This window comes from Heliangelus exortis, chromosome 26 (genome assembly GCF_036169615.1).
Source record: "Heliangelus exortis chromosome 26, bHelExo1.hap1, whole genome shotgun sequence".
Classification (NCBI taxonomy): Eukaryota; Metazoa; Chordata; class Aves; order Apodiformes; family Trochilidae; genus Heliangelus; species Heliangelus exortis.
The window spans coordinates 109,855-135,646 of record NC_092447.1 but is presented as its reverse complement, the minus strand read 5'-3'; the positions used below and the strand labels follow the sequence as shown (position 1 = coordinate 135,646).

General features: G+C 45.9%; 4 protein-coding genes across 11 annotated transcripts; 2 read left to right on the top strand and 2 right to left on the bottom strand.

Moving 5' to 3' along the window:
• Positions 1-129: 129 nt before the first annotated feature.
• Positions 130-9,770, top strand: VPS11 (VPS11 core subunit of CORVET and HOPS complexes). 2 transcript variants are annotated; one of them, XM_071768906.1, is made up of 16 exons: positions 130-339; positions 708-856; positions 1,042-1,177; positions 2,251-2,414; positions 2,500-2,747; positions 3,138-3,339; positions 3,621-3,772; positions 4,763-4,949; positions 5,344-5,487; positions 5,997-6,185; positions 6,507-6,668; positions 7,125-7,264; positions 7,543-7,745; positions 8,254-8,425; positions 8,538-8,760; positions 9,470-9,770. In XM_071768906.1, exons 1-16 carry the CDS (start codon positions 186-188, stop codon positions 9,632-9,634), a joined length of 2,790 nt encoding a protein of 929 aa, XP_071625007.1. In that variant the 5' UTR covers positions 130-185; the 3' UTR covers positions 9,635-9,770. The 2 variants fall into 2 exon arrangements, with proteins under 2 accessions (XP_071625007.1, XP_071625006.1); XM_071768905.1 differs by having other exon boundaries at positions 131-343; positions 712-856.
• On the top strand, positions 9,735-19,087 carry HMBS (hydroxymethylbilane synthase). 5 transcript variants are annotated; one of them, XM_071768920.1, is made up of 14 exons: positions 9,735-9,913; positions 10,033-10,086; positions 11,443-11,515; positions 12,204-12,253; positions 12,354-12,409; positions 13,247-13,324; positions 13,649-13,726; positions 14,716-14,791; positions 15,084-15,197; positions 15,708-15,746; positions 16,750-16,869; positions 17,109-17,162; positions 17,708-17,794; positions 18,009-19,087. In XM_071768920.1, the coding sequence occupies exons 1-14, from the start codon at positions 9,890-9,892 to the stop codon at positions 18,180-18,182; spliced, it is 1,077 nt and encodes a 358-aa protein (XP_071625021.1). In that variant the 5' UTR covers positions 9,735-9,889; the 3' UTR covers positions 18,183-19,087. The 5 variants fall into 5 exon arrangements, with proteins under 5 accessions (XP_071625021.1, XP_071625022.1, XP_071625023.1 ...); XM_071768921.1 differs by having other exon boundaries at positions 9,837-9,902; XM_071768922.1 differs by having other exon boundaries at positions 9,844-9,923.
• On the bottom strand, positions 19,017-19,814 carry H2AX (H2A.X variant histone). The gene has a single exon (XM_071768926.1). It carries the CDS (start codon positions 19,812-19,814, stop codon positions 19,386-19,388), a length of 429 nt encoding a protein of 142 aa, XP_071625027.1. The 3' UTR covers positions 19,017-19,385.
• A 1,399-nt stretch (positions 19,815-21,213) lies between these two features.
• On the bottom strand, positions 21,214-25,759 carry DPAGT1 (dolichyl-phosphate N-acetylglucosaminephosphotransferase 1). 3 transcript variants are annotated; one of them, XM_071768917.1, is made up of 9 exons: positions 25,488-25,759; positions 25,287-25,407; positions 24,987-25,200; positions 24,342-24,488; positions 24,104-24,188; positions 23,466-23,654; positions 22,770-22,857; positions 22,204-22,359; positions 21,214-21,778 (listed from the first exon to the last, which is right to left on the bottom strand). In XM_071768917.1, the coding sequence occupies exons 1-9, from the start codon at positions 25,757-25,759 to the stop codon at positions 21,713-21,715; spliced, it is 1,338 nt and encodes a 445-aa protein (XP_071625018.1). In that variant the 3' UTR covers positions 21,214-21,712. The 3 variants fall into 3 exon arrangements, with proteins under 3 accessions (XP_071625018.1, XP_071625019.1, XP_071625020.1); XM_071768918.1 differs by lacking the exon at positions 22,204-22,359; XM_071768919.1 differs by lacking the exon at positions 23,466-23,654.
• Positions 25,760-25,792: the final 33 nt, after the last annotated feature.

Genomic DNA, 25,792 nt, shown 5'->3' with positions numbered 1-25,792 from the left:
GTGCTGCCCTTCTGAGCTTATAAAAGAAAAAACAACCAAAACTAAACCAAAACCAATAAAAAAACAAAACATCGCATGCGCAGAAGCGAAAAAGGATGCACGCCCAGCAGCCTAATTTTCCATGCACGCGCAGTATTAGAGGGGAGGGGAAGGCGGTCACATGAGCAGTGCGGACCGTCTCTAAAATGGCCGCTTACTTGCAGTGGCGCCGGTTCGTCTTCTTCGACAGGGAGATGGTAAAGGAGCCGCTGGGGACGGATGGGGCCGGGGGAAAGCCCTTCGCGCTTCCCCCAGGCATCACAGTCTGCGACTCGGGCCGGGGAAGCCTGGTTTTTGGAGATATCCTGCGTGCGGCGGGGCCGGCTTATGGGGCCTGTGCGTGGCTCGGTGGGACTGGGGGCCGGGGTGGGGCGGGTCGGAGCTGTGGCCAAGCCGAGTCCCTGGCGCTGTGTAGCGCATTCACAGGGGAATGCAGTCCAGGGGACTGCAGCGTGCTCCAGCCCTGAAGGCCGGCAGCTTGCTGCTGTGGGCGGTCCTTTGCTGTTAAAGAAAAACGCCACTGGTTGGTTGGGTTGAGGAATGTGTTTGCTGTAGTCCTACCATAGGTCAGCGGCGCATGGATTACGGTTGCTGGTATGATTGGAGATGTTGGGGTTTGGTTTGGTTTGTTTTCCCTTTGTGTTTGTGTTCCCTTAACTGCGCTCTACATATGGAGGGTCAAATTTGGTTTCTGCCTCGCTCCCTTCAGCTCAGTAGTTTTCAAGCTTACAAGCTTAGAGTAACACATCTGTATCAGCTGAAGCAGCACAGCATCTTGGTTTCTGTTGGCGAGGATGAAGAGGGTATTAACCCCTTGGTAAGTCAAATGGTCAAAAGAGGAGAATACTTTTGTATTAGGTATTTCTTCCAACTACTGCAATTACCTTGGCAAATCTTTCTTACTTCAAGAAGCTTGGTTCTTCTGGTCACTGTGATGTTTGATGCCAGGTATTGGCCTACTGATACCTTGTTTTGCTTATGCCAGATTGTCGTAATTTGTAGGTTAAGGTTTGGAACCTGGAAAAACGAGATGGTGGCAATCCTCTGTGCACACGAATTTTCCCAGCCATACCAGGTAACAAGCCCACAGTTGTATCCTGCCTAACTGTCCATGAGAATCTTAATTTCATGGCTATTGGTAAGTAAAAGTCATCTGTAATACCTTAATAAAAATACTACCCTTATTCAAATGTAAATAAAATTAGTGTCTACTAAATAGTTGTATACACAACAATACAGACAGAACATCTTGCTCAGTTTTTATGTTATTCTGCGGAGAGATGGTGCATCTCGCTCTGTCTGAGAAGTTGAGAAGGTAAATACATAAATTAGTCTGGGTCTGCCTGTATTACAGTAATAGCTTTGATACTTAGGAGGGAAGCATGTGCTTTCAGTTCACGTCCTCTTTCCCCAACGGTCAGGAAGGTTACGTATTGATTGAACTTAAGACTAACATTTCTACCACCTCACGGAAACCTTTTTTAAAAATAAAATAAAAACAATTTTCCTTTTTAAATTTAAGCATTCCTTTATAATAGTTCTCACTTATTTTCTGACAGACTAAGAGCAGTAATGTGGGATTACAAGTGCTTTCAGTTACTGCTGATGGCTGCGAAAGCTGTTTGTACAACACAATACAGACAAACAAAAGTAACACACAAGTGAAACTGGTGTGTGTAAACCAAGTTGAACATTGCTGAACAGTGATATCCTCTGTACTGTAAAAGGAGTAATTGGGGGCTGTTTGGTGTGTACTTCCTTGATACAAGAGCCCGTGGTAATCCAATTAATTAATAACTACCTGAAAGGAGGTTGTAGCCAAGTGGGGGTTGGTCTCTTTTCCCAGATGACTTTCAACAAGACAAGAGGGCATGGTCTTAAGTTGTGCCAGGGGAAGTTTAGGTTAGATATTAGAAAGAATTTCTTTACAGAGAGGGTGATCAAGCATTGGAATGGGCTGCCCAGTGAAGTGGTCGACTCTCCGTCCCTGGAGATATTTAAAAAGAGACTGGATGTGGCACTTAGTGCCGTAGTCTAGCAACCGCAGCGGTGGGTCAAGGGTTGGACTTGATGATCTCTGAGGTCCCTTCCAACCCAGCCAATTCTATGATTCTATGATAAGTTGCCAGTGAGTGGAGCTGCCCTGCTTCACACGGGACAGGATTTCAGGTGTGCCATGTAAGTCACGGTTTAGTCTGTCCTCTTCACCAGGTTTTGCAGATGGGAGTGTTGTACTTACAAAAGGAGACATCACTAGAGATCGGCATAGTAAGACCCAGATCCTACATGAAGGCAGTTACCCTGTTACTGGCTTAGCTTTTCGACAGTCTGGTAAAACAACGCATCTGTTTGTGGTGACCACAGAAAACATCCAGGTGGGAATTCAGTTGGAAAAAAAATAAGACAGACTTGCAGAGTCTAATTTGGAATGAGCCCCAAAACCTTGTGTTTTCTCTGTAGTCTTACATGCTGTCAGTGAAAGACTATCCTCACCTGGAGCTGGATACACATGGTTGTGGACTGCGCTGTTCGTCTCTCAGTGACCCTTCCCAGGATCTCCAGTTCATTGTGGCAGGAAACGAATGTGTGTACCTTTATCAACCGGATGAACGTGGCCCCTGCTTTGCCTTCGAGGGACACAAGCTGATTGTGCACTGGTATCGCGGATACCTCATCATCGTCTCCAAGGACCGAAAGACTTCTCCAAAGTAGGTCTCATCAGGCGAGTTCTTTTTACTCTTGCAGTTTCCTGCTTGTCCTCTTTCTCTTTCTGCCTTGTGAAGCTTCACTCTTGGAGTCTGATTGCAATTTTGTCAGAGGTTGTTAAGCTTTGTCCAGACTTGTATATTGATTAACTTCTGCTATAATAAGCCTGCTGAATGGGTGGGATTTTATTCCACTCCTGTGAATTTCTTAGCCTGATAGTTAAGGAATTCATCTAGAAATAGATGATGTTGTCCCTCTGGGTCAAAAGAGTTAATTTAATTAGTTTTATTGGCCAAGAACCCTGTTTGCTTTGCTGTCTGGACATTCCCGTTTAACATGGGTTTCAAGAATTAACGTTAATTTGTTGTCTGAAACTTCCTTCTGCTTTCCAGGTCGGAGTTTGCTGGGAATGAGGCACAGAATTCTGACAAACAAGTCCTGAATATTTATGACTTGTGTAATAAATTCATTGCATACAGCTCAATCTTCGATGATATAGTGGATGTCTTAGCGGAGTGGGGTTCTCTCTATGTGCTGACCAGAGATGGGAAGATTCATGTGCTGCAGGAGAAGGATACACAAACCAAACTTGAGGCATGTAAATCTGTTTTTTTCTTAGTCTCTGCCATGTGCCTGCAAGATTGTACTGTTTCTGCGCATTGAAAAGCTTAACCTTTCAGGTAAGTGAGTGACATAACAAGTGACCTGGTATCTTTTCAACGTGACTAGTGTTAGAAGACGTTTGGTATTTAAAAGGCTCTACATATATATGTATACAGCACCAAAAAGAGAAAACAACTTGTTTTCCAGGTGCATTTGAACTTGTTTTGAGGAGTGATATTTCCCTCATACTGCCCTTACTGTATAATCAACAGATGCTCTTCAGAAAGAACTTATTTGAAATGGCCATTAACCTTGCCAAGAGCCACCACTTGGACAGTGATGGTTTGTCAGAGATTTTCCGGCAGTATGGTGATCATCTGTATAATAAGGGAAACCACGATGGAGCCATACAGCAGTATATCCGGTAAGTTGGGGTCCTGGGGAGCCATGAAAGTGTAGTATGTATAGGATCTATGGAGACCTTGATTTCTGTTTCAGCCCAGGCACACAATTAAAATAAAAAAGCATTACTTGAGGTGAAAATTTTGCCAGTAGAGAGAAGCATGTCAATAAGATTAAAAGTCTCAGGAGAAGTTGCTTGAAAATTGCTTTGTACACCATAGGATAAAGTTTTCCTTCTTAACTGTATTTTAACAATAATAATGAAGGCACACTGGGAAGGAGCAGGACCTGATGACATCATTATAAACAAGGGATCACTCTAGTTTAGATGGATTATGTGATTTGACAATGTATGGCATTCCTTTTGGAAAATTCTCAAACGGCTTACTGTAAAAAAAAAAAGTAAAAAAAAAAGTGCTTTTTTTTTTTTTTTTTTTTTTTTAAATTTGGAGCAGCCTGCTTTGTGGCTTACTTAAAACTTCTTGTTCAGTTATCTTAAAATGTCACAAAGGGTTATGTTCATATAGAACTGAAACTGGAGTCCCAGTGCGTAGGGAGATTGGGCATGTATTTTACTGTTGACATTGATTAAGTATCAGGATAACTGACCAGACTCCTCCACGTGGGCATGAGGGTTTCAAGCTGCCTTTGGGTTCTGCAACTGAAATAAAGGAAAACAAGCTTTTTCCCCCTTTTCTGGGACTTCCCAGTTAGCTGTGGCCAGAGCATAGTCCATCTTCTCACTGCCTTCTCTAAGGGAGGATTAACTTGTGTGCTGTTGCTGTCATCCCAGTTGCGGCCTTCACAAAGGGATCTCGTTGAGGGTTGTTTCACTGTGTGTGCAGATGGGCGGTCTTACACTATAACTAGTTGTGACTCCTGATGTGTAGCGGAGTGGTCTTAAGCAGGGTCATGCCTGCCAAAGTTAAGGTTTCTCCATTATTTGTTAATTTCTCTGTTTATTTTGACTTATTAAGCAATGGTGTCTTGCAATATGACTCTTCCCTCCCAGAACTATAGGGAAGCTGGAACCCTCTTACGTTATTCGAAAGTTCCTGGATGCTCAGCGTATCCACAATCTCACCGCTTATTTGCAGACGCTGCACCTGCAGTCCCTGGCCAATGCAGACCATACTACACTTCTGCTGAATTGCTATACCAAACTCAAAGACAGTTCCAAACTGGAGGAATTCATTAAGGTATTGAGGGAAGTTGAAATGAAAAGTTATTACAGCATCATAATACTTAAAAAAGGGTAGCAGTGACATTGTAAATTAGCTCCTGTGGAGCTATTGAGAAAAAGAAGAATGGATTTGTCCCGTAGTACCTTTGCCTCTGCTCCTTTTTTTTCTAAGCTCTTGGTTATGTTCTGAGTTTAGCTGGCTTGCCGCCAGACTCTGGAGCATGCTGGCTTTTGCTGGCGTGCTAATGAGAGGTGGTTGGACTACTTCCTCTCTGCACGTGTGACCTTTCCCTTGCACAAGAGGTACTAAGTTGTCCATGTTCTGGTTTTCCTCCCCTTAAGTAAGTGACCATTCATTGTGGACTCTGGGAATGTTACTGAGGGATGCTTTTCTGCTTCTGTTCTTGTAGACAAGCGAGAGCGAGGTCCGCTTTGATGTGGAAACAGCAATCAAGGTGCTTCGTCAAGCAGGTTACTACTCCCATGCCGTGTACCTGGCAGAGAAGCATGCGCATCATGAATGGTACCTCAAAATCCAGCTAGAGGACATCAAAGTGAGGAGATGTTATTGCTCCCGTGTTCTGATTGGGGAAATTACCACTTTTGTAACCTCCTCCTTAGTGACAATGCCATTTCATGAACCTCTTCCCTGTGGCTAGTGTGCTGACAGAACTGCAGGGGCAGCAGTAATCAAACCTGCTGCTGCTTGTATGTTAGATTTCTGCTTTTGGCTTGTGAAGTAGACTAGGAGTGGAAACTGGAGAGGCTTACTTGTTCTGTTTCAAACATGGCTTTTTACAGTGCCCTTTAAGAGGAGGGAGGGTCGTTAGTGAGAGGTTGATCTAAACTGTGCTCTCTTTCCCCTAAGCCCCAGCCATTCTTCCTCGCGGAAGAAAACAAGCAGGAACAGGGACCTAAGTGATAATTCAGAACAAGTAGTGTTCAAGGCATACTTGTAAAATGTCTTCAGTGCTTTTTGTCCTAGCCTCAAAGTGGGGGATAAAGGCCAACGTTGTGGTAATGTTATTGTTTGGGTGGTTTTTTTTTTTTGTTTTCTCCACAGAACTACCAAGAGGCTTTGCGCTATATTGGAAAGCTGCCTTTTGATCAGGCAGAGAGTAACATGAAGCGATATGGTAAAACTCTGATGCACCATGTCCCTAATGAGACCACAGAATTGTTGAAGGTCCTTTGCACTGATTACCAGCCAGCAGGAGACAATGAAGGCGCTGGGATGCTGGAAGGAAAAAAGGTACAGTTTGTGTTGACTCAGACTTGTTGATTTCAAGTTGTAACTTCACAGCAAGCCAAGTGCTCCTGTATACCTTGTACCTGTGGTGCAGGCCTGATGTTTTAGATTAATGAAAAACCCTGTTGTAGTGTGCTGGTAGTCTCAGGGACAGAGAGACTGCTTAAAGCTATTGCTCGGAACCAATTCCTGCCATAGTTGGCATCCTGTGCCATGCCCTATCTGCTGAGGCACAGACTGAACGAGCACTCTGCATGGCTGGGAAAAAGTGACAGTTTGGCTACAACTCATCTAGGTGCTTGACTTTTTGTGGCTGTGTTACAGGCTAATTCAGAGGAGTTCATTCCAGTCTTTGCCAACAACTCCCGAGAACTGAAGGCTTTTCTGGAGCACATGACTGAGGTGCAGGCTGACTCTCCACAAGGTGTCTATGACACTTTACTGGAACTTCGACTCCAGAACTGGGCACATGAACAAGATGAGCAGGTATGAGCTCCTCCGGCTTTGCGTATTGAGGGAGATTTTGGTGTCTTTGAATCCTGTTTGCATTCCTGCCAACCCATAACCTCTCCAGATGGGCACTGATAATATGAGGTAGTACACGTGCTATGCTTGACAAATGGCACGTAAATGGGAAAACAGCCTGCTAGCTGGGAGAATACACCTTTTAGTGACACAAAGCTTGTTTGGGATCAATCTTAAATTTAAAAATAGATTTCACACTATACAACCTCTGATGCCTCTCCCACAAAAGTAGCTGTATTTGCTTGCCTGGGTCGCTGAGGATGCTGGCTGTGTTGGGCAAAAGAAATCATCTGTTTGCTGAAAAGGGAAAATGGCAAAACTGTCTTCCACTTTTGAAAGAGCTGCAAACTGTCAGGTCTTGGTACAGAATGTTCTCTCTCTGTGCTGCTCTCCCCAACCTCTCCCCCTTGTCTGTAGATCAAGGAGAAGCTGCACATTGAAACCCTTACCCTTCTGAAGAGTGGAAGGTTCAAAACAGTGTTTGATAAGGCCTTGGTCTTGTGTCAGATGCACAATTTCAAGGATGGTGTCCTCTACCTCTATGAGCAGGGCAAACTGTGAGTGTTGCACTTTTCCTTAGAATTTTGTACCCCCACCCCCTGATCCCCAAGGGTTTTCTGAGCCATAAGTTTCCCTGCCTCTTTAGTATCTCAAGACAGGAACTGCACAGATGAAAAGATCTTGCTGCTAGAGCAGGGCACTTACATCGAGTGAACAATAGACCTGTCTTGGCTTCTCTGAATGTCTGGGGACTGCATGGCTGGGAAAGAACCTGAGGTCTCTGTGTCAACTCCAAAGGGGAGATTGTTTCAGCTGATGAGTCTCTCTCCCGTAGTTTCCAACAGATCATGCACTATCACATGCAGAATGAGCAGTACAAGAAGGTGATCGAGGTGTGTGAGTTGTATGGAGACCAAGAAGCATGTCTCTGGGAACAGGCTCTCGGCTATTTTGCCCGAAAAGAGGAGGACTGCAAAGAGTATATTGCTGCGGTGCTGAAACACATTGAGAACAAGAATCTTATGCCTCCGCTGCTTGGTAATAATGAAATGAAGCTCCTCCAAAAAATGAAACCCAAACTAGTTCATAGGTTGCTCTGTAGATTAGAAATACGAGAGAAATATCAACCTACTTTGAGCCCACCATTTGAAGTAATAATCTCTGTAGGGAAAAGCAGTGCCAGTCACAGCTCCCTGATGAGGGAAAAAAGATCTGTGGGATCAGTTGTAGAGATAGCTATACATGATTTCTGTTCAGTGTGGGGAAATGGAAGTTGTTGTGGAAGCTGCCAGTGTGGAGAAGTTGAAATGGAATCCCTTCCACTAGATTCTTCCTGTGCCCCTTTTGAACTCAGCTATCCAAACATGCTTCCAGTCACCCATTTCTGGAAGAGGTCAAATGGAAATCAAATCTATAGATGAGCTCTCCAATTAAGAATGCTGCCTGCCTGCCTGTAACTTGGGCTTTTACAGCAGTCCATCCAGGTAGGATTAGTGTAGCTGTAGGGTTTTTATTATTTGTGTTTAAACTAATGTCTCCTTTACAGTTGTGCAGACACTAGCTCATAACTCCACAGCCACACTGTCTGTGATTAAGGATTATCTTGTCAACAAGCTGCAGAAGCAGAGCCGTCAAATAGAGCAGGATGAGCAGAGAATTCAAAAATACCGTGAAGAAACAACAAGGATCCGCCAGGAAATAGAAGATCTAAAATCAAGGTGTGGGACTGTGTGGTGTCTTGTCTTAAGGAGAAAATAACTGTTGTCTTCTTTTATTAAGAAAAGGTATACTTTGTCTTTCTTGCCCTTTTGCCTTCTCTTATTGTCTCAGTCCCAAGATCTTTCAGAAGACCAAGTGCAGCATTTGCACCAGTGCCCTGGAGCTGCCCTCAGTCCACTTCTTATGTGGCCATTCCTTCCATCAGCATTGCTTTGAAAGCTACTCTGAGAATGATTCTGAATGTCCTACTTGCATGCCAGAAAACCGCAAAGTAATGGACATGATCCGAGCCCAGGATCAGAAGAGAGATCTGCATGATCAGTTTCAGCATCAGGTAGGCTAGTGTTGCCTAGTTTACCAAGTTTAAATAAATAAGGCTTAGATTCATTACAGATCCCCAGTGGCCAGTAACGGACGGTAAGGCTAAAAGTATCTTGTAAACGTGGTTGACTCTGAATAATGAGGCATTAGGAACTAGGTTAACTGCATTGAGTACAGGGCATTAGGGAGTCCTTGATGCTCTCTGAAGATGAAAGAAACTGCTCTCACCCGACCCTAAAACAGATGGAGATCTATTGGTCAGGGTAGCGACTGGTTAACAAGTTGTATATAACAAGGTAAGGAGAAAGGAAAAACAGTCATGTAAGTTGGAATGCAGATGAGGTGGTGCAGTTGGGGTACACCAGAAATGTTGCATCTTGCATTGTGTTTCCCAAGAATTAAGTGGTGAAGTTGAGAATGGGAACATGTTACCACATGTGGAAACTGAGTAGCAGAGGCACTTTCCTGCTTTGGCGAATTGTGCATTACCTGTTCAGTGCATGGCTCAAATGTAAGATTGAAACAAGAACTGGGAATGGCAGTGGCAGAAAATATTAGCAGAGGAAGCTTCTCACGTGGCACTTGGGTTGAGCTATGAGCATAGCCAGGGTGTCTAATCAAGAGTCTTGTATGCACGGGGTGGGGAAGGGTGTGAGCAGAACAGGGCCAGGGGCAAAAGGCTCTGGAGGCTTTTGCTGACGTTGCTGCTTTGTGCCCGGCAGCTCAAGTGTTCCAGTGATGGCTTCTCCGTTGTGGCTGACTACTTTGGTCGGGGCGTCTTCAACAAGCTCACCCTCATCACGGACTTGCCAGCGGGAAAGGCGGCGACCACCATTGAGGCTGGCTTGCAGCGGGAGCTGCTCATCCACACCAAGCGCAGCACCTGACCCAGTCCGCGTCACTGCGCCCCCGGGGGTGTATGGGGTTCCCGGGGTTTCTTCGGGTCTCTCCATGCGGGCGATAGGCTGTCCCCTCTCGCGCTGCTCTGTCCCTCGGACCCCAATAAACCGAACGAGCCGGGCAGTGCCGCGAATGCTGGGTGACTGGGGCTGGAGCTGGGCGCCGGTCACGCGGGCAATCGGATGTGACGTTCGGTGGGAGGTGCTCCGGGGCAGTGAGAGGCTCTGAGGGCGGGCGGAGTAATGGCTGAGCCGGGTGCGCCTGCCGTGAGTTGGGGTCCGCCGGGGGAGGGCTGGGGAGGGAGCAGCGGGCCGCGCGCGGGGTGTCACCCGGCGGCGGAGGGGCGGCAGCTGTGGGGCGGGCGCTGACCCGGTTGTTGCCGCAGGGCGAGAACGGCGTGGGGGGCAGAGCGGTCCGCGTGGGCACCCGCCGGAGCCAGGTAGGGAGTGGGGGCGCGGGGGAGGCCTGGAGTAACGTCGCCGAACTGGGGATTGTCCGCGGGGTGGGGGGATGTGGGCGGGCTCCGCCGCTGGCGGCGAGGGAGGGCCGAGTCCTCCGCGGCCGGTTCCTTTTTGGGGCTTCAGGAACAAGTTTTTTGAAGACGCTTCCTCGGGAGCCAGGCGACGGTCAGTTCTAAACAGCGCCCGCCCGGTCGAGACTTCTCACCGGGTGAGGGTGAGTCCTCCTGTAGTAAGCGGGGTCGCGCGGACTCACTAACTTAGAGTTATGTAGTAATTCTCAGGAGGCGGGAGAGAAAAAACGAACAAAAAGACCTCAAAGACTTGTGGTTTCAGCCCGCTCAGGGACGGGAAGTGTCCAGAGATACAGGGATATCTCTTTCTAGTTGCTTGCAGCAGGGAGGAGCAGACTCGCAAGGGGAGATAAATGTTATTCGTGGCTTTGTTTGTAGATACCGTTGTTCATGCTGGTGGCACGTTCTAGGAAGAATTCTGAACTGTCGCCAAGTTTTTACATATACACATCAGGGCAAGGAACAGCCCTGTGTGCTTACTACTGCGTTTTCTAATCTGGGGCTCTTGTGGCCCTTTACAGAAGTAAGTAGCTACTTATACTCGGTTTATACGTAGTGAAGCTCCAGTCTTGAGAACAAATTGCCCCAGGCTACACGTTTTATCAGGAGCAGAAAAGCTGAAACCCACCAGCAGTTGCTTGAGTCTGCTGCTGCTTGATCGTGTGGGGTGATCATCTCTTAGTGCAATTCTGGTTTTATTTGTCTCTGCTGTTCATATGCGAGGGAGTGTACTTCCTGCACTTGACTACTTTAAGATCCATTGCTTGCTGTGCACATAGACCTAAGCTCCTTTTTTTATTGTCGGTAGAATGTCTATATAGAACTCTGATCTTATAGAGAATAAGTAACTCACATTTGGCAGTAAATCAGATTTTCCTGCGTCTCAGTGAAACCTGACTGGCTTCTCCCCAGCATGCAAATACTGACACATGGTCTCTAGTTGCTCTTTATAACTTGATAAGTTCTTTGCTTTGTCTTGTCAGTGTCTGGATCACAGTGACCCTGGACGTGGGGAGATGTTATTCTGACACTCTGTCGATAAAATAAATTCTTTGGTGATGTGCTGGGCTCATGACATGAGCTCACATGGTTCAAGGACTTCGTACCTATGAGTGATTTTATTTGAGGCTACTTATTTCTAATTTAGAAATTGTAGAGATTTAGAGAATGTAGAGTTCACACAAGCCTGTTTACTGAAGTTCTCTCTCAATAGTCTGGGTGATGTCCTTTTTGTATAGGGCTTTGCTTTCTGCTTTGTTGCAGCTGGCACGAGTTCAGACCGACAGCATAGTTGAAATGCTCCGTGAACTATACCCTGACCTCAGCTTTGAGATTGGTAAGTTTTTTTGGATGCAGCCCTGGAGCAGACAGCAGGAGGAACCAGTAGCTAATCTTTGTGTGCCAGAGGTGCACGTAGAGGGCTATCACAAGGAGAAGGATTTGACTCTGCTTATCCGAGAGTGCCACCTGAATGCAGTTAGGTTGTGCTGCTGAGCAGCTGTGGCTGCTTTCTTCTAGGGGAGAAGAATGGAATTCATAAGCTTCTGATTAAAGCTCTGAGTGTGCTGTGCAGACAGGGTTATGTTCCTCTGTTTGAGATCCTAGTGTTGCTCTAGTTGCACCTCAGTGTGCATGAAGGACATTAGCCTGTTTAGGGCTTGAGGTGTTCAACAGTACAGAAGTAATGGCAGCCTAGCCTTGTACTGAAGAGAGCTGCTGAATACTTGTTCACTGACACTCCAAGGAGAGACTGGCAATTTCCTGTGGGCTGACTCTTCCCAAAACCTGCCCTCTTTCTCCTTGCTGTGTTTTTGAGGACAGCGAAGGAAGTCTCAGTTTCATTGTTTTGATCATAATGTATCTCTAGAAGTGAATTGCCTCTCACAGATAATTATCTTGGGTCTGTGCTTGTGCAGTAGCACATGGTGCTGTATGGCTGGCTTGTGGATTACATAGGTATTGCCAGCCTAGGCCTATGTGTTCTGATCAGTCTCATGTTTTACCTATGTGCTCTCTCTGAGCAGTTGCCATGGCAACGACTGGAGACAAGATTTTGGATACAGCACTTTCCAAGGTAAAGGTTCTATACAAGTTTCTATACACTTTTCTATACAAGAAGTAATCATATTTGCAGGTTTCTCTTTTGTGATTCTTGTTCCTCTGTTTATGTATAGATTGGGGAGAAGAGCCTCTTCACCAAAGAGCTGGAAAATGCACTTGAAAAAAATGAGTAAGAGTTCATTCTTTTCCTGCTCTGGTGTTTGTGGTACTCTTTGGACAGCTTTGGCTTGCTGTGTATGTGATCTGCTTTCCTTCTTTCTTGGTACCTCTGGCTAAGATAATTCATTGTCTTCTTGTTGTGTTGCTTGTTCTGTCCCAGTTTTGTCCTGTAATTTGTGTGCTTTATGAGCACCATAGAGTGTGTAGTCTAATCTGACGGTATTAGCATATTGCATAAAAGATTTAGTGTTACCATGGTAATATTTTTTAACATATTTGCATGCTAAGTATGCACGACAATTGGGCATGCACAAATTCTGCCATTCTCTGGGTAACTTCTCTCCACAGAAAAACTGAGTTCAGACTTCTGCTGGAGCACAGAGGTATTAGAGCATTTTTTTTTTTTTTTAAACATCCTTTTTTTTTCCTTTTTCAATATTTTTCATTATCCTGAGGAGGGCTGCATTGATGGTTAAAGTAGGTTTTAAAACAAATATAGTATTCCGTTTCTCTGACACACAGAGATGTGATAGCACATTTTTGAGTAAAGTCTGTGAAAAAATACTGGAATCTCGAGCATTTACAATAGTGTTTGTTGCCCTTGCAACGAAGCAAGTAATGTTTATTTTGACTAGCTGTTATTTTCAGTGTGAAGCATATTGTCAGCCAACATGTAGATAGCATATCGTTTCAATGTATCTGTGTGAACATTTCCAGCGTCTTCCCTTTATTTAGCCTGATTGTTGTTACACCTCTTGTGCTGCTGCTGGGAGGAAGGCATTGTCTCTGGTAGGTGCCACATGAACTCGAACATCTGTCCAATGATTACTGTCCTCTCATTTTTAAGAGTTGATCTCGTGGTTCACTCCTTGAAGGACCTACCAACTTCTCTTCCTCCTGGCTTTACCATTGGTGCCGTCTGCAAGTAAGTGTAGATATGAAGTTTGATTCTCCAAGGGACTTCCATTTTACAGTGTTGGCAGTGGTAGGAAGGCAGAGGCATCTTAGATCCTTTTACATGTTCATAGTTTGTCCACCCTTTGGTTAATTTCTGAAACACTGGAAGCTCTAGAGCTGTCCTGGTATTCAGTAGCCAGCAAGTTTGCTCGTAGTTCTTGGTTGTACAATGATGAAGGGGTATTTTGGAACCAGGGTCAATTACTCTGGGTTCCAGCAGCAGAACTATTAAGCATAGCAGCCTTGTGTTAGATGATGTGTCAGCCATTCTGCAGTTGTGTTTTTTTTGCAGAAGGGAAAACCCTCTTGATGCTGTTGTCTTTCATCCCAAAAACTGTGGGAAAACACTGAGCCTACTTCCTGAAAAGAGGTGAGTGGGGAGAGGAAGGGGAAGACTCGTGTAAAAGTGAAAGGGAAGGGTTGGTTGATATTTCTCAGCTGCAGTAAGAAGGTCAGTGAGCTTCTTACTTTATCCTATAGGGGCTTTACAGGGCCTTCCATTAATTTTCCCTAGACTTTACACTGACCTCATCAGGTCACCCTGTCTCATCAGGGTGTTCTACACTGAGTGAGATTGGATCTCTTGAGCCACCTTTGAGCTGCAGTGTTTTCTCAAGTTAGACCCTTTCTCATCACAGTCTACAGAGTAAATTCCTGCTCCTTTGCAGTGTGCTTAGTTCAGGGTAATGCTTACCATGCAGGTAGGCTGGCAGGTGCAGTAGTGTAGCTTAAATGGGCCTGAACTGTGCTTTTGTTCTCATTTAGCCAGTTCTGGTTTCTTTTTGGCACCACTTTCTGCTGAGAGAAAGTGTTTTTTTCCATTTTGAATTACCTGGCTCGTGTTCCCTCCCTTTTTGTTAGAGGGTATTAGAGTCTTTGCTTTGAGACTTATGAGTAAAATTACTCTGATTAAAGTATTAGATTTTTTTTATTTTTTTTTTACCTTAAAGTAGAAGAGACAAACTAGCTGTGGCATAAACTCACACTTTTGGATAGTGGGAAAATCATGCCTCTTGTAGGTTCCAGGATGCCAAGAAAAATGCAGAGCACTCGTGTAGAATGAAAATGCTCGCTGCCCAGACTGGCACTTTTCTGTGGTTTCTAGTTATACACCCTGCTGTTTCCAAAGCTGCTTCTTCTACTGCCTTTCTATCATTGATGAAGTCTACTCACTTGATTTCTTCTGAGCGTGGTTTTATTTCTTCTGAGGAGAATACAAATCATTGGCAGGTTCTTGGATCTTCATTTTAATTTAAAGAAAAAAAGTTGTCATTTTTTTCCTTTGGAGTTCTGACATATCCCTGGCTGGAGGTAAGCATGGGAGTATTCTGGATTTCATTGGTTTTATTTTCCCCACAGTGTGATTGGAACCAGTTCACTTCGGAGAGCAGCCCAACTGAAAAAGAAGTTCCCTCAGTTAGAATTCAGAGATATTGTATCCTTTCTGGGCAAAATGTTGGAGGTGGGTAAAGCTGCAAGCAGGACAATACAACTTACTGTGAAATCTAGAACCAAATCAGCTTGAATGAATACTCTGTGATGCTTGGCAAAATTCTGTTTAAGAAACAATTGTCCATACGTAACACTTCTTTCAGGATGGTACTCTGACTTAGTCTCATTTGGAGGTTGTTGGATTCTGTGCATTCCACAAACACGTACAAGGGAATGTTAAGCGGTTATAGGACTCTTAGACTGCTGTTTCTGTGCTTGCTTAACCACTTCTACAGAGAGGAAATTTAAATACGCGCCTGAAGAAACTAGATGAGAAGGAAGACTTCAGTGCCATAATCCTGGCTGCTGCTGGGCTGAAGAGAATGGGCTGGGATAACCGCATTGGCCAGGTGAGGAGCGGTAAAGCAGAAAATACTGGGTTCTGACAAACCATTAGTGCTTGCCTTTCAGACCTTGAGCTTCTTCTTTTAAAGATGAGCATCCAGTCTGCTGAATCCATTGCCATGTTAGCTTGTGATTTGATATGCTTCAGGAAGGATTTTTTGTTGTTGTTGTTCAGATTATTTTATTTTCTTCATACAGAACTTCATACCACTCTGTTTTCCAGGGTTCAGTAACAGTTTGAAATCTGGTAGTCTCCCAGCATTTCACGTTACTTATGTCTAGCAGTGCAGGACTGTGTGTGACTAGGATTTTTCTGATTAGCTAATTCATGACATGTTGCAGAGGGAAAATGCATTATCTCATTTTAGGGGTGAAAACACTGAGGCAGGTGGAGGGAGACATGGTATTTCTTTGGTTAGACACAAAATCGATAGAGATGTGCGTAGGATTTGGCTTTTGCATCTTATACGCTGAACAACGTAACTTGAGCTAACTCAGATTTTGTTTTTTTCCAGCTCTTAAGCCCTGAAGATTGTCTTTATGCTGTTGGACAGGTACATTACAACATCTGTGTTGTAAACTGCTCTGTGTATTTGAAGCTGGCAGCAGCACGATATGTCAGAGTAGTTAATTGTGCCGAGTACTTTTCATGTGTTGGTTGCCAAAGAACTGCTTCATTGATCTCCTTTGTTGTCACTTAACGCTGTTTCAGGCACGGCTTGTGGGAAGAATGGCAGTCAGGTCCACTGCTGTATGTGGTGGGGGCTGATTTCTGTCATCCATGGAAAACCAGTAATTGGTAAAGGGAACGCATGGCATAACTGTGCTGGGGCAATGAAGCAGGTATAGGGCAGGGTCAGTGCTGTGCTGTACCAGGATAATTGTGCAGATCCACTGTGTTATCTTTGATGCGCTTTCCTCCCTTACACGGTGTCCTAATTGTAAGATCCCCCTTGGAGCATATTTGTAGCACTCTTGTTTCTAGGCAGGCAAACTGTTCCAGCCCATGCTGGAACACTCACTAAACTCGAGCTGGCTATGCATTAGCAATTGCAAGTGGTGAATCTGCAAATTCAGTCTGACATAGCAACTTTGATCATACTTTTGTCAAATACTGTGTAGTTCTTCTCCCCCCCCCCTCAGTTTCCACTTCAGGAAAGATTTGTTTTGTCATTGTTACTTAGTTCAGCATGTTATCTTGAGAAAAGTTTGGGAAGTTTGGATTTATCCAGCCTTCTCGTCACTGAGGGACATTGCGCTGTGTGTTTCTATCTATGCAGTCTTAACTGAGGCAGGTCCTAGACTGGTTTGAGGTGACAGCATAATCTTGAACTATTTCCTGGCTTAAATTCTATCTACACAGCAGCTGCTACAGGATGTCTCTGCAACCAGTGGAGTGTTTTGTAACCCATTTCTGTAAACATCTATGCATCACTCCCATAGTAGAATGCATCCAAGCCTCAGAGTTCTGCTTCACAACCAATGCTGAGTGCAGACAGATGCAGGAGGACCATTGTAATTACTGTGTTGCGTGTTTCTTTTTTCTCTTTCTTACAGGGTGCCTTAGCAGTGGAAGTTCGTGCCAAAGACCAAGAGATACTCAATATGGTATCTGCCCTGCATGATGCGGACACTGTGTTATGCTGCATTGCTGAGAGGGCCTTTATGAAGCATTTGGTAGGTGTGATACCCCTGCTTTTCTGCCTGCAGCGGTAAATACCGCTCTGCTAATTGACCTGACATCGTAGTATGGGAAACTTGCTACTCTTTCCTAAAGCTGCAAAGTAGAGATGACTTTTGAATTAAGAAGGGCCTGAAGAGCTCTAAGTGGGATTGTGTGCAGCCTCAACTTTTCAGAGGGGCCTCTGCTTTGAATGTGTTGGGTAGGAGCCTCAGTCGGCTGCTTTCTGTTTTAGGAGGGTGGATGTAGCGTCCCTGTCGCCGTCAACAGCGTGCTGAAAGATGGACAGGTGAGGAGTACTTTGTACTTATCTGTGATTATTTTTGGAAACTATTCTGATGTGTGCGTGTTCCCTGGTCCTTCCCTGAAGGTACCTCCAGCAGATATCTTTATAGGCAAACTGCTATAGCAGGTAAGCTCCTGACTAATGCCTTCCAGGTTTGCGTGCAAGGCAGAAATATGAGACTTGATCTGGCTCCTGAAGCTCAGTCTACTAGAAAATGGCTTATACCCCTTCCCCTTTCTTTAAAGGCAGCATTGCCTCAAGATCTGAAAGTCTTTGTTCTGACCCCAGTGAATTACTGGTTTTATGCAACAGTGTGAATAAGGAGGTTGAAAGCTAGAAAAGAGTCCAGCCATTTCCTTGGGAAGCCACATCTTCCCTAACAGGGATTACTTTTCTCATAGTTGTATTGTGATGCCGATCGTTCTGCACTGCAAAAGCCTTCCCCTCCAGACTTCGCTTTGTATGTTACATTTTTTTTTTTTTTAAAAAAAAGGGGTTAGTTGGCTTTCTGTTTAACTCAGTATTGATCCTTTCTCTGTATTTTCCAGTTGTATTTGACAGGCGCAGTCTACAGTTTGGATGGATCTGATAGCCTGAAGGAGACCATGCAGACCAGTGTTAATTACCCCCAACAGGTACGTGAACCACAGCCTGTTCAAATCCAAACCTTAACGATAAACTGAGACTTCTTGAAATCTGTCCATTACTTTTGGTCTGGTTCCGTGTCAAGTAAAGCAGTGCACCGTTTTCAAGACTCCACAGACCCCATATTTTACCCAGTTTTGCATATGGCTTAACCTATTGTCTGCTCCTTCCTGCTGCCTTACATTGGGGTGTTTCTATTCACAGAGTGAAGACGGACCAAATGATGATGTGCAGCATGTTGGCATCACAGCCAAGAATGTCCCCAGCAAGGCCCAGGAAGCTGCAGAGAGCCTTGGTGTGGAGCTAGCTAGTTTACTTCAGAGCAAGGGAGCTAAGCATATCCTTAGCGTGGCAAGGCAGCTCAATGATGCCCGCTAACCCTGTAGTGTTGTTGACACCATTGCTACAAGTCTAGCAAGTATTTGTAGCTACTAAACTATCAACCTCCTTTGGAGGAAGAGATTTATTCGAACATTCACACCAGTCTTACCTGATGTTTGGGCACCAAAACTTGAAATACTAAGGTAACTACCTTGGGTGGCTTATGCTGTTCGGGGTTTTCATCACGCTCTGTATCTCACTAAATTGCAAAGTGTCTCTGTGAAGTTTGTCCAACAATTTCTGTAGCTAGGAAGCTTAAAAAAAAAAAAATTCAGTAGGTGTTCTGTTCCATTTAGGAACAAGGCACTCATTACAGATTATCAGAGACTCAGCAGTGACAGTACTGAAGTGCTGTACTGTGCTGGTAGTACAAAAGTACTTTCAGTAGCCATTGGTGCATTATTTGGGCCTGTTCATGTAGAACGCTGAAGAGAAAGATGCAATTAGGTTCCAAATACTGGGTTCCTCTTGGTAAAGTAGCATGGCTGTCCTGTTCTTAGGATTCATTTAAGGTAAGGAATTCAGTAAGTTTGCAGTTACCGGATGCACATTTGTCGATTGGCCTGTAATAAATTGGGAAGTGGACAGCCAGTCTGGTTTCCCCTATGAATTTGTCTGGAAGGGTAATAATAATTTATCTGCCCTAACCAGTCCACACGGAGCTGAAGAGGCAACCTGAATTCGTGGTACTGTATCTTTCTCTGTAACAGCCCCTTTACTGTGGCTCCTTGAACTGAAGACCGGGTCACCACCCTCTCGGCAGGGATTATACATTACAGTGCCTTGTAGAAACGTTCAAACGGCACCTCACCGGGGTCCCATTTTGGAAATGAAGTGTTGTTTATTCTCTATGCAACTCCCACTTAATGTAACAGACCGTAAATACAGTAATATTTTAAGCACCCAGTGTAAGTGCAAGTCTTTACGTAGCAGCTCTTCCGTTTACAGCTTTTTCCGACTGCACTCGGGCGGGCCGGTGCCGCCCCACTGCCAGCCACGGCGGATGCCGGCGCTGCGGGCCCGGCCCGCCCCCCTCTGCTGTGCGATAGGGCAGGCGAGGCCCGGCACTTCCCCCGCCACGGCGGCGGGACAAACGCGCTCCCTCCCCCCCCCGCGGATCGCAGCTCTCCCGGTGAGAAATGGGGGTGGCCCTGAAAAGGGCCTTTGTGTGGCGCCGGGGAGGGTCGGGGCCCGGGCGCCCTAGTACTCCTGCGACTGCTGCCCGCTGCCCTTCTTGCCGGGTTTGGTAGGGCCCCCGCCGCCGCCGGTCTTTTTGGGCAGCAGTACGGCCTGGATATTGGGCAGCACACCGCCCTGCGCGATGGTAACGCCGCCCAGCAGTTTGTTGAGCTCCTCGTCGTTACGCACCGCCAGCTGCAGGTGACGGGGGATGATCCGCGTCTTCTTGTTGTCCCGCGCCGCGTTGCCCGCCAGCTCTAGGATCTCGGCCGTTAGGTACTCCAGCACGGCGGCCAGGTACACCGGAGCGCCGGCCCCCACCCGCTCCGCGTAGTGCCCGCGCCGCAGCAGCCGGTGAACACGCCCGACGGGGAACTGCAATCCAGCCCGGGACGAGCGAGACTTGGCCTTTGCTCGGGCCTTACCGCCGCTTTTGCCACGGCCAGACATGGCGACTCGCTGGACCGTAAGCTATACCCCCACAACCCCAGAGCGCTGCGGCGAAGTGAATAGAGTGGTCCCGCACCCAGCCCTTTTATAACCTTCTATCACGTAAGGCTCCGCTCATTGGACAGCGCCGCCGCGTCTCGCTATTGGTGTGTCTGACGGAAGAAACTGTTGCCTGATTGGTCTCCTGTGCGATGCCACGGCGCTTGTCCCGAACAGATTGGCTACGGAAACCAACCAATAGGAAGGTAGGGCGCCAAATTCGTACAGGGCTGAGGGGGTTCGGGCCCGCTGTCTCAGGGAGAGAGGAGGAGGAGGGGGGGGGGGAGCGGAGCGGATGCCAGTGTGCGTCGTCACTAGCACCCGAGCCACACTAAGCAGGATAACGGGCTTTGGAGCCAGGTACCGAGGACCAGATATAGGAGACTGGACTAAGTATGCTGCTTACTGGAAGGTAGGTCTAAGCCAGGTTACTGGAGGAAGTGGTGTGGATGGCTGAGAAAGATGGATTTCTTTTGCTAGGTGAGCAGTTTTAAATAAGAGCGAGTAGTACTGTGTACCTCTGGTGTTCATATGCCCCAGTACCTGGAAACCCAGCAGTTAGTTGCTGGACAGACTGTGTTTTTAAGGTCAGTTACTGATGGGGTTGGTCGTTAATAAGAGTGATTTTGTATGTTTATATAAATACATTCTACTACCACACTTCCAAACTGACTGGCTGAAGAGAAGGAAGAGGATCTGGCCACTTATTACACATTTAGAGGGGGATGTACTTTCTGTATTGACGAGTGTTGCTAGGTATGTCTATTTTTGCCTATCAGGAATACCTTCACAGCCATGCTACTGGCTGGACTTGTGTGCATGGTGGTGCACCACCCTTGCATCTATTAAGGTACCAGACTCTGCAACCTCTACTGTTACCTGTCACAGCACCCCTGCCTCGACTGTTACGTTAGTTTGCTTTTCAGTCCTGTTGATCTCCACATTAATCCGGTATTCTGATGGCTGGTAAATATTTTTTTTCTCTCGGGTAGGTAGCAATGCTGTGGTAAACTCTGGTGCCCTATATAAATATGACTTGTATTTGAGGAAAAGGTAATTGCAGCCTGGGGACGTCCTGATTCTGTCTAAGGCTTTCACAGATGTCCTCTGTTACACAAGGACAAAGCAGTCCTTAGTCTGCTAGCCTGTTCCAGGTGTATCCTATTCCATGAAGGAAGGCCAATGATAAAGAAACAAGAGCCCTTTGGTGGGAACATTCCTAGTAGCTGTGAAAGAGGAGGGAGTCTGCTGCACAAAAATACCAGCCTCTTAGCAGGGTAGAAGGCCACGGAGACATATCATGCCGCTTCATTTCACTGCGTGTCAGTATTCTTGAGGCAAAACACTGAAGGGGAGAGGGTACTGTAAGTTATTTTATTGTCAGAGAGCTCTGAGTTTTGGGCATGGTTTATAATAGGGTATTCTATGGCTGTGAACCAAAGGCAGGAGCCAGGAGAGGATTCTGGTTTACTTGTTCTGCTGTATAGTCTCGCAGAGACAGCAGTTTCTGTTTTCTCTGTTGGGGTAGAGTAACATCCTTGTTAGATGCATAGAGATTTCCTGCTTTCCTGCTTTCCCTGTGTGCTGTGAGTAAACATTTGGGCCAAGGTACTCCCAGTAACAACCATGTCCAACTAGCAGCGGATCTTTTCCATCAGTAAAATTGGATAAAAGCCTTCTGTGCACAGACAAAAAAAGGTTACAGTTCAAGGATGGCCCACGCAGAGCAATTGCCTGCATTCTGACAGGTGTCACAAAGTTCTCAGAAGGCCACCGTAAGATCGGTTGAATCATTTGGTCAGCAACTGTAGAAAATGGACCGTCAGGTACAGCTCTTCCCCCTGCTCCAAACAGTGCAGTCAGACATCATAAAACAAGCGCACCAGTTGGTACCGGATTGAAAATGCAATTACGCTGCCCAGGACCTAGGTACAAATCAGACAGACAATCAAAACGTGACAGCGTTAAATAGCTTATAGACTGGCAAATTCCTCTTTTCCAGATGACGGAAAAAACAGGAACACGCAAAGAGGCTGTACAGAAGTCTGCCCTGCTTTCCTAATGATTTTCCATGATCAAAGGATTCGTGGCTTGGGAATCTTCTCAAGCTAACCTGGGGACTTTAATTTATGAACTCTTAGTGAGCGGGAGTGCAGGGACAGGGTAGGAATCTGTTTCTCCCTTGAGCTGTGTAAAACTCCATTCCCCTCAGGGTCCACGGCTTGACTGTATCTTGTGTGAAGAGAATGACATTCTGCTCCCTCCTTTATACTTGAAAACTCTCGAGACCAATTTGGATTTTTTCCTATTGCAGAGTACATCTTTCTACTGGAGGAACTATTTGACTGACCTGAATGAGTAGCAACAGGAGAGTGAGATTTCGCTCGTGGGTGGGTCCAATTAGCTTTATAACAAAGTTAATAAGCGTCATATTATTGCACTCGGTGTATTCACCATCTTCATCCGTTCCACTCCTCACATCTACTATGTGCAAGATCTTGAGTGCCTGGGAAAATAAATATCGCATGCTGTTTCACCAGACATTTGCTGCTTACAGTGGGTTTTGTTCATGATCCCCTCTGCTGTCCCATGCCTGAAGTCTCTTACTAAAAAGATCAGACGGGCTTGCGAGGGTCCCGGAACACTGCTACATGCGGCTATTCTGAAAAATTGATTTATTATTATTAGTAGTAATTATTATTAATAATAATTACAATAATGATTATTAATTATTATTAAAACAACGGAGCGACAGTGAGGGATGGTGATGGACTAAACAGAATATTTGCTTCTGGATGTGAGCCAGGAAATAAGTAGTGAATCCAGTTGCTCTTTATTCCCTCCCATTCTATTCCTCTCACATTTGATCACCACCTCCAAATATGTATGAATTTTGCATGTTTTTCCAGGTATTACCTTCAGAATGTTTGTTCCCAGGGCAGAGAGGCTCTTTGTTTTGAACTTGGAGTAGCTCATCTCCAACTTCCCAGTACTAGGGTTGAGCCTGAAAGAAAAATGAACATTTTAGTCCAGGTAGAGCAAGGAGATGGAGAGAACCCTATGTCAGCAGACTTGTATCCTTGGCTGAGTAGTAGAGAAAGAAATCTATTGGTGGAAAAGGCAGGAATAATCTAAACAACAGTTGCTAATACCTATCCTGTCAGATTGGGTAGAGTCAGGAGAAGATAGCTTCCCAGCACAACCCCAGTATATATATATATAAGGGTGTATGTTTTTAGAAATAAAAGAACCCAACATCTGCAGAGACAACTGCTGATGTGGCACAGTGCCACTGAATGTCTGCTACTCTGAATTCTTAGCAGAACCTACTCCAACAGCATTAAAAGTGTCCTGTATCATTGTTTCTCAGCCATGTACCTGAGAATAATTATATACTAACATTTAAAAAAAACATTCCTCTGTATCTGGGGTGGCGCAGTCAGAAAACTTGAGAAACCTCAACTATATTACTTGGCCATAGCTGGCAGAGTAAGCCTGCTAACTTTTAACTGTAAAACTTTCTTTGATAGCTTTTAAAAAGAGCATCTACTACCACCTTTCCCAGCTGGTGTTGGAGATAAAAGACACTGTGGGGTCAGTCAGATACGCTACCTTGGCAGCCGGTGACGGGGACAAGGAATGACCTGAAGGAGTTGAGGCATTGAGTAGATGAAGTTAAGCACTTGGGGGATGAAAAAAAGCAACATTGTTTTGCTGAAGTGCCCCAAGATCCCCACCACAGCAAAGGTCATGCCGGCAAAGTAGCAGAAAGTGTCCCCAACAAACACTCGAGATGGATACCTGCAATCCACAGGACAGAAAAGCAAATGTCCATCACAATCACCGTTGCTGTGAAAATGACTCTATAACCACTGAGTATGTTCCCACTTGCCAGGTTAGAGGTCAAGAGGGAACTGCAGCAGATCTACACAGTTAAAAACAACAGCTGCAGATATTTATGTGAAGAATTGGGCAACCGAGGCTCACAACCTGACTTGCTGAGAATTTGGTAGAGAAAAACAGCTGGTGAGACAATTAAGCAAGTGTATTCTGTGTGTTTTGGCGACCCGGTGTGACCAGAACTTTTCTAACAAAAAGAAAAGATACCTGCGCATGGATGATTTGTGTTCTTGGTTCTGGCAAGAAGCCTGTTTATGCTCTATGGTTCTGCCTGCACGTCGGTAAGTGTTTTTCTTTGTTTGAAAAGGAAAGGAGGTTTCAGAAGAAATTCTGAATGTTGGTCCTCTTACCAGTTGTGGTAAAACAGCCCCAGCGTGGTAAAGAAAAAGGGAATCATGAAGTAGAGAGAAAAAACGTGATCTTCTCTATAGTCCCCTAGATAAAATTAAAAAAAAAAAAAAAAAAAAAAAGCATTTGTGATAATACAGGCCTGGTTGATTTTTAGTAATACCAGATATTGAAATCTAAGATTCTCTCTCTCTCTTTGCCTTTTTAACCCACAAGTATATGTATTGTTATCATCCTTACCATTTAACTCTACGATGTTGAATATCATAATGGAAGCAGCTATCACCAGAGATTGCCCTGCTTCAATTCCATTAATCCCAGCAAGAATGTTGATGGCATTCGTGCAGAACACTGCTAGCAGGCCCATGTACACATAGTAGAGGATCCCTGCAGATCAGAGCAAGCCAAGTACTTTAGTAGTCATAGGTGAAACGCCCTGATCCAGTTCTGAAAAGCTCTTTCTTCCTGTTTTGTACAGCAATCCATTACATACTGAACTTGCAAAGTCTTGATATCACTAGCTTACTAATAAATCACTGCCTCTCCTGTGACTCAACTGTCACATGTACATGCCTCTGTACAGCACGTTAAGTGCAGCAAACTGTTGTGACATGGTGGCAGACTGTATCTCTCTTTCTGCCTGGTCACTATGCTGTCGGGAGTACCTGGCAGTACACTCAAATGTATTGCCAGAATCCTGAAAAAAACGATTGGTGCCTGTCTGTGCACGCTTTCAGCCTAATACTGAGTGGGCGGAACTCTACTGGCTCATCTGTTCCTTTAGCAAATCCTTTGTGTGTTTCCTCTGCAGCACAGGTCATCAGGTGACCCCTTCCACCAATAGAATGCCACTTGGACAATGGCTTCTGGTGACTGGAAACTTACCCAGGTCCAGGTGCATACCCAGCAGCACCCTGAAGGGCTTAGGCACCACAATGGTAGTGTTCCCAAAGTTGGTGAAGTAAACCATGAGCAGTGGGAGGGAGGCCATGGTAGGGAGAAGGATCTTGTGGCGCCAGCGCAGGTTCAGAACATCATCTGCAAAGCCCAGGAAAATCATGCAGCAAATGGCGAGGAGTGAACCAATGAGCTCCACGAACTGCAGGACAGAGAACAGGAGGACACTCATTAACCAGCGGCCACCGCCTGCCCGTGCCTGTGCTCCCAGCACTGGACAAGCCTCACCTCGTCGTGAGGGAAGGCTGCACACTGCTCCTCCACGAAGCACCTCAGGAAGGGCATAGGGATGAAGCAGAAGAGGATGATCAGGAAGACGGCCCCGCTGATCACGCCCTGTGCTTCGGGGCTGAAAGGAAGGTAAGGCAGGGAGTCAGCCTGCCCGGTCCCACACCCCCTGTCCCTGTCCTGTGGTGTAGTGTTACTCACATGAGCCGCCGCGAAGCCTTGTTCAGGTCTTCGCCGAAGAGCCGCGCGGCGAGGAAGTGGTCATTAAAGGCTGGGATCAACGTGAGCGTGGCCACGAAACCCAGCAGCGACCCGCCAAGATTGATGAGGAGGGGCACGACAGGCCAGGCTGCCATTGCCGCGGCGGCCGCTGTCGCTACCAAGGGCACAGATGGGGGCGGTGCGTGAAGCGCCGCACGCCAACGCCTCCTGCCCCCTGTTTCCAGCCGGACACTAGAGAGGACGGACTGCATGCGCAGGCCCCCACCGCCCTATTTGTGCCGGGG

Excerpts from the sequence above, each read along its gene's own strand:
- VPS11 (XM_071768906.1), top strand. The coding sequence starts at position 186 with ATGGCCGCTTACTTGCAGTGGCGCCGGTTCGTCTTCTTCGACAGGGAG. Across the intron at positions 2,415-2,499 it reads TGACCACAGAAAACATCCAG|TCTTACATGCTGTCAGTGAA; the intron begins GTGGGAATTCAG and ends TTTTCTCTGTAG. Across the intron at positions 7,746-8,253 it reads TCTTATGCCTCCGCTGCTTG|TTGTGCAGACACTAGCTCAT; the intron begins GTAATAATGAAA and ends TCTCCTTTACAG.
- HMBS (XM_071768920.1), top strand. The coding sequence starts at position 9,890 with ATGGCTGAGCCGGGTGCGCCTGCC. Across the intron at positions 10,087-11,442 it reads TGGGCACCCGCCGGAGCCAG|CTGGCACGAGTTCAGACCGA; the intron begins GTAGGGAGTGGG and ends GCTTTGTTGCAG. Across the intron at positions 17,163-17,707 it reads GCGTGCTGAAAGATGGACAG|TTGTATTTGACAGGCGCAGT; the intron begins GTGAGGAGTACT and ends TGTATTTTCCAG.
- H2AX (XM_071768926.1), bottom strand. The coding sequence starts at position 19,814 with ATGTCTGGCCGTGGCAAAAGCGGCGGTAAGGCCCGAGCAAAGGCCAAG.
- DPAGT1 (XM_071768917.1), bottom strand. The coding sequence starts at position 25,759 with ATGCAGTCCGTCCTCTCTAGTGTCCGGCTGGAAACAGGGGGCAGGAGG. Across the intron at positions 22,858-23,465 it reads CCCCGTCACCGGCTGCCAAG|GCTCAACCCTAGTACTGGGA; the intron begins GTAGCGTATCTG and ends TTTTTCTTTCAG. Across the intron at positions 21,779-22,203 it reads TCCTGTTGCTACTCATTCAG|GTCCTGGGCAGCGTAATTGC; the intron begins GTCAGTCAAATA and ends ATTTGTACCTAG.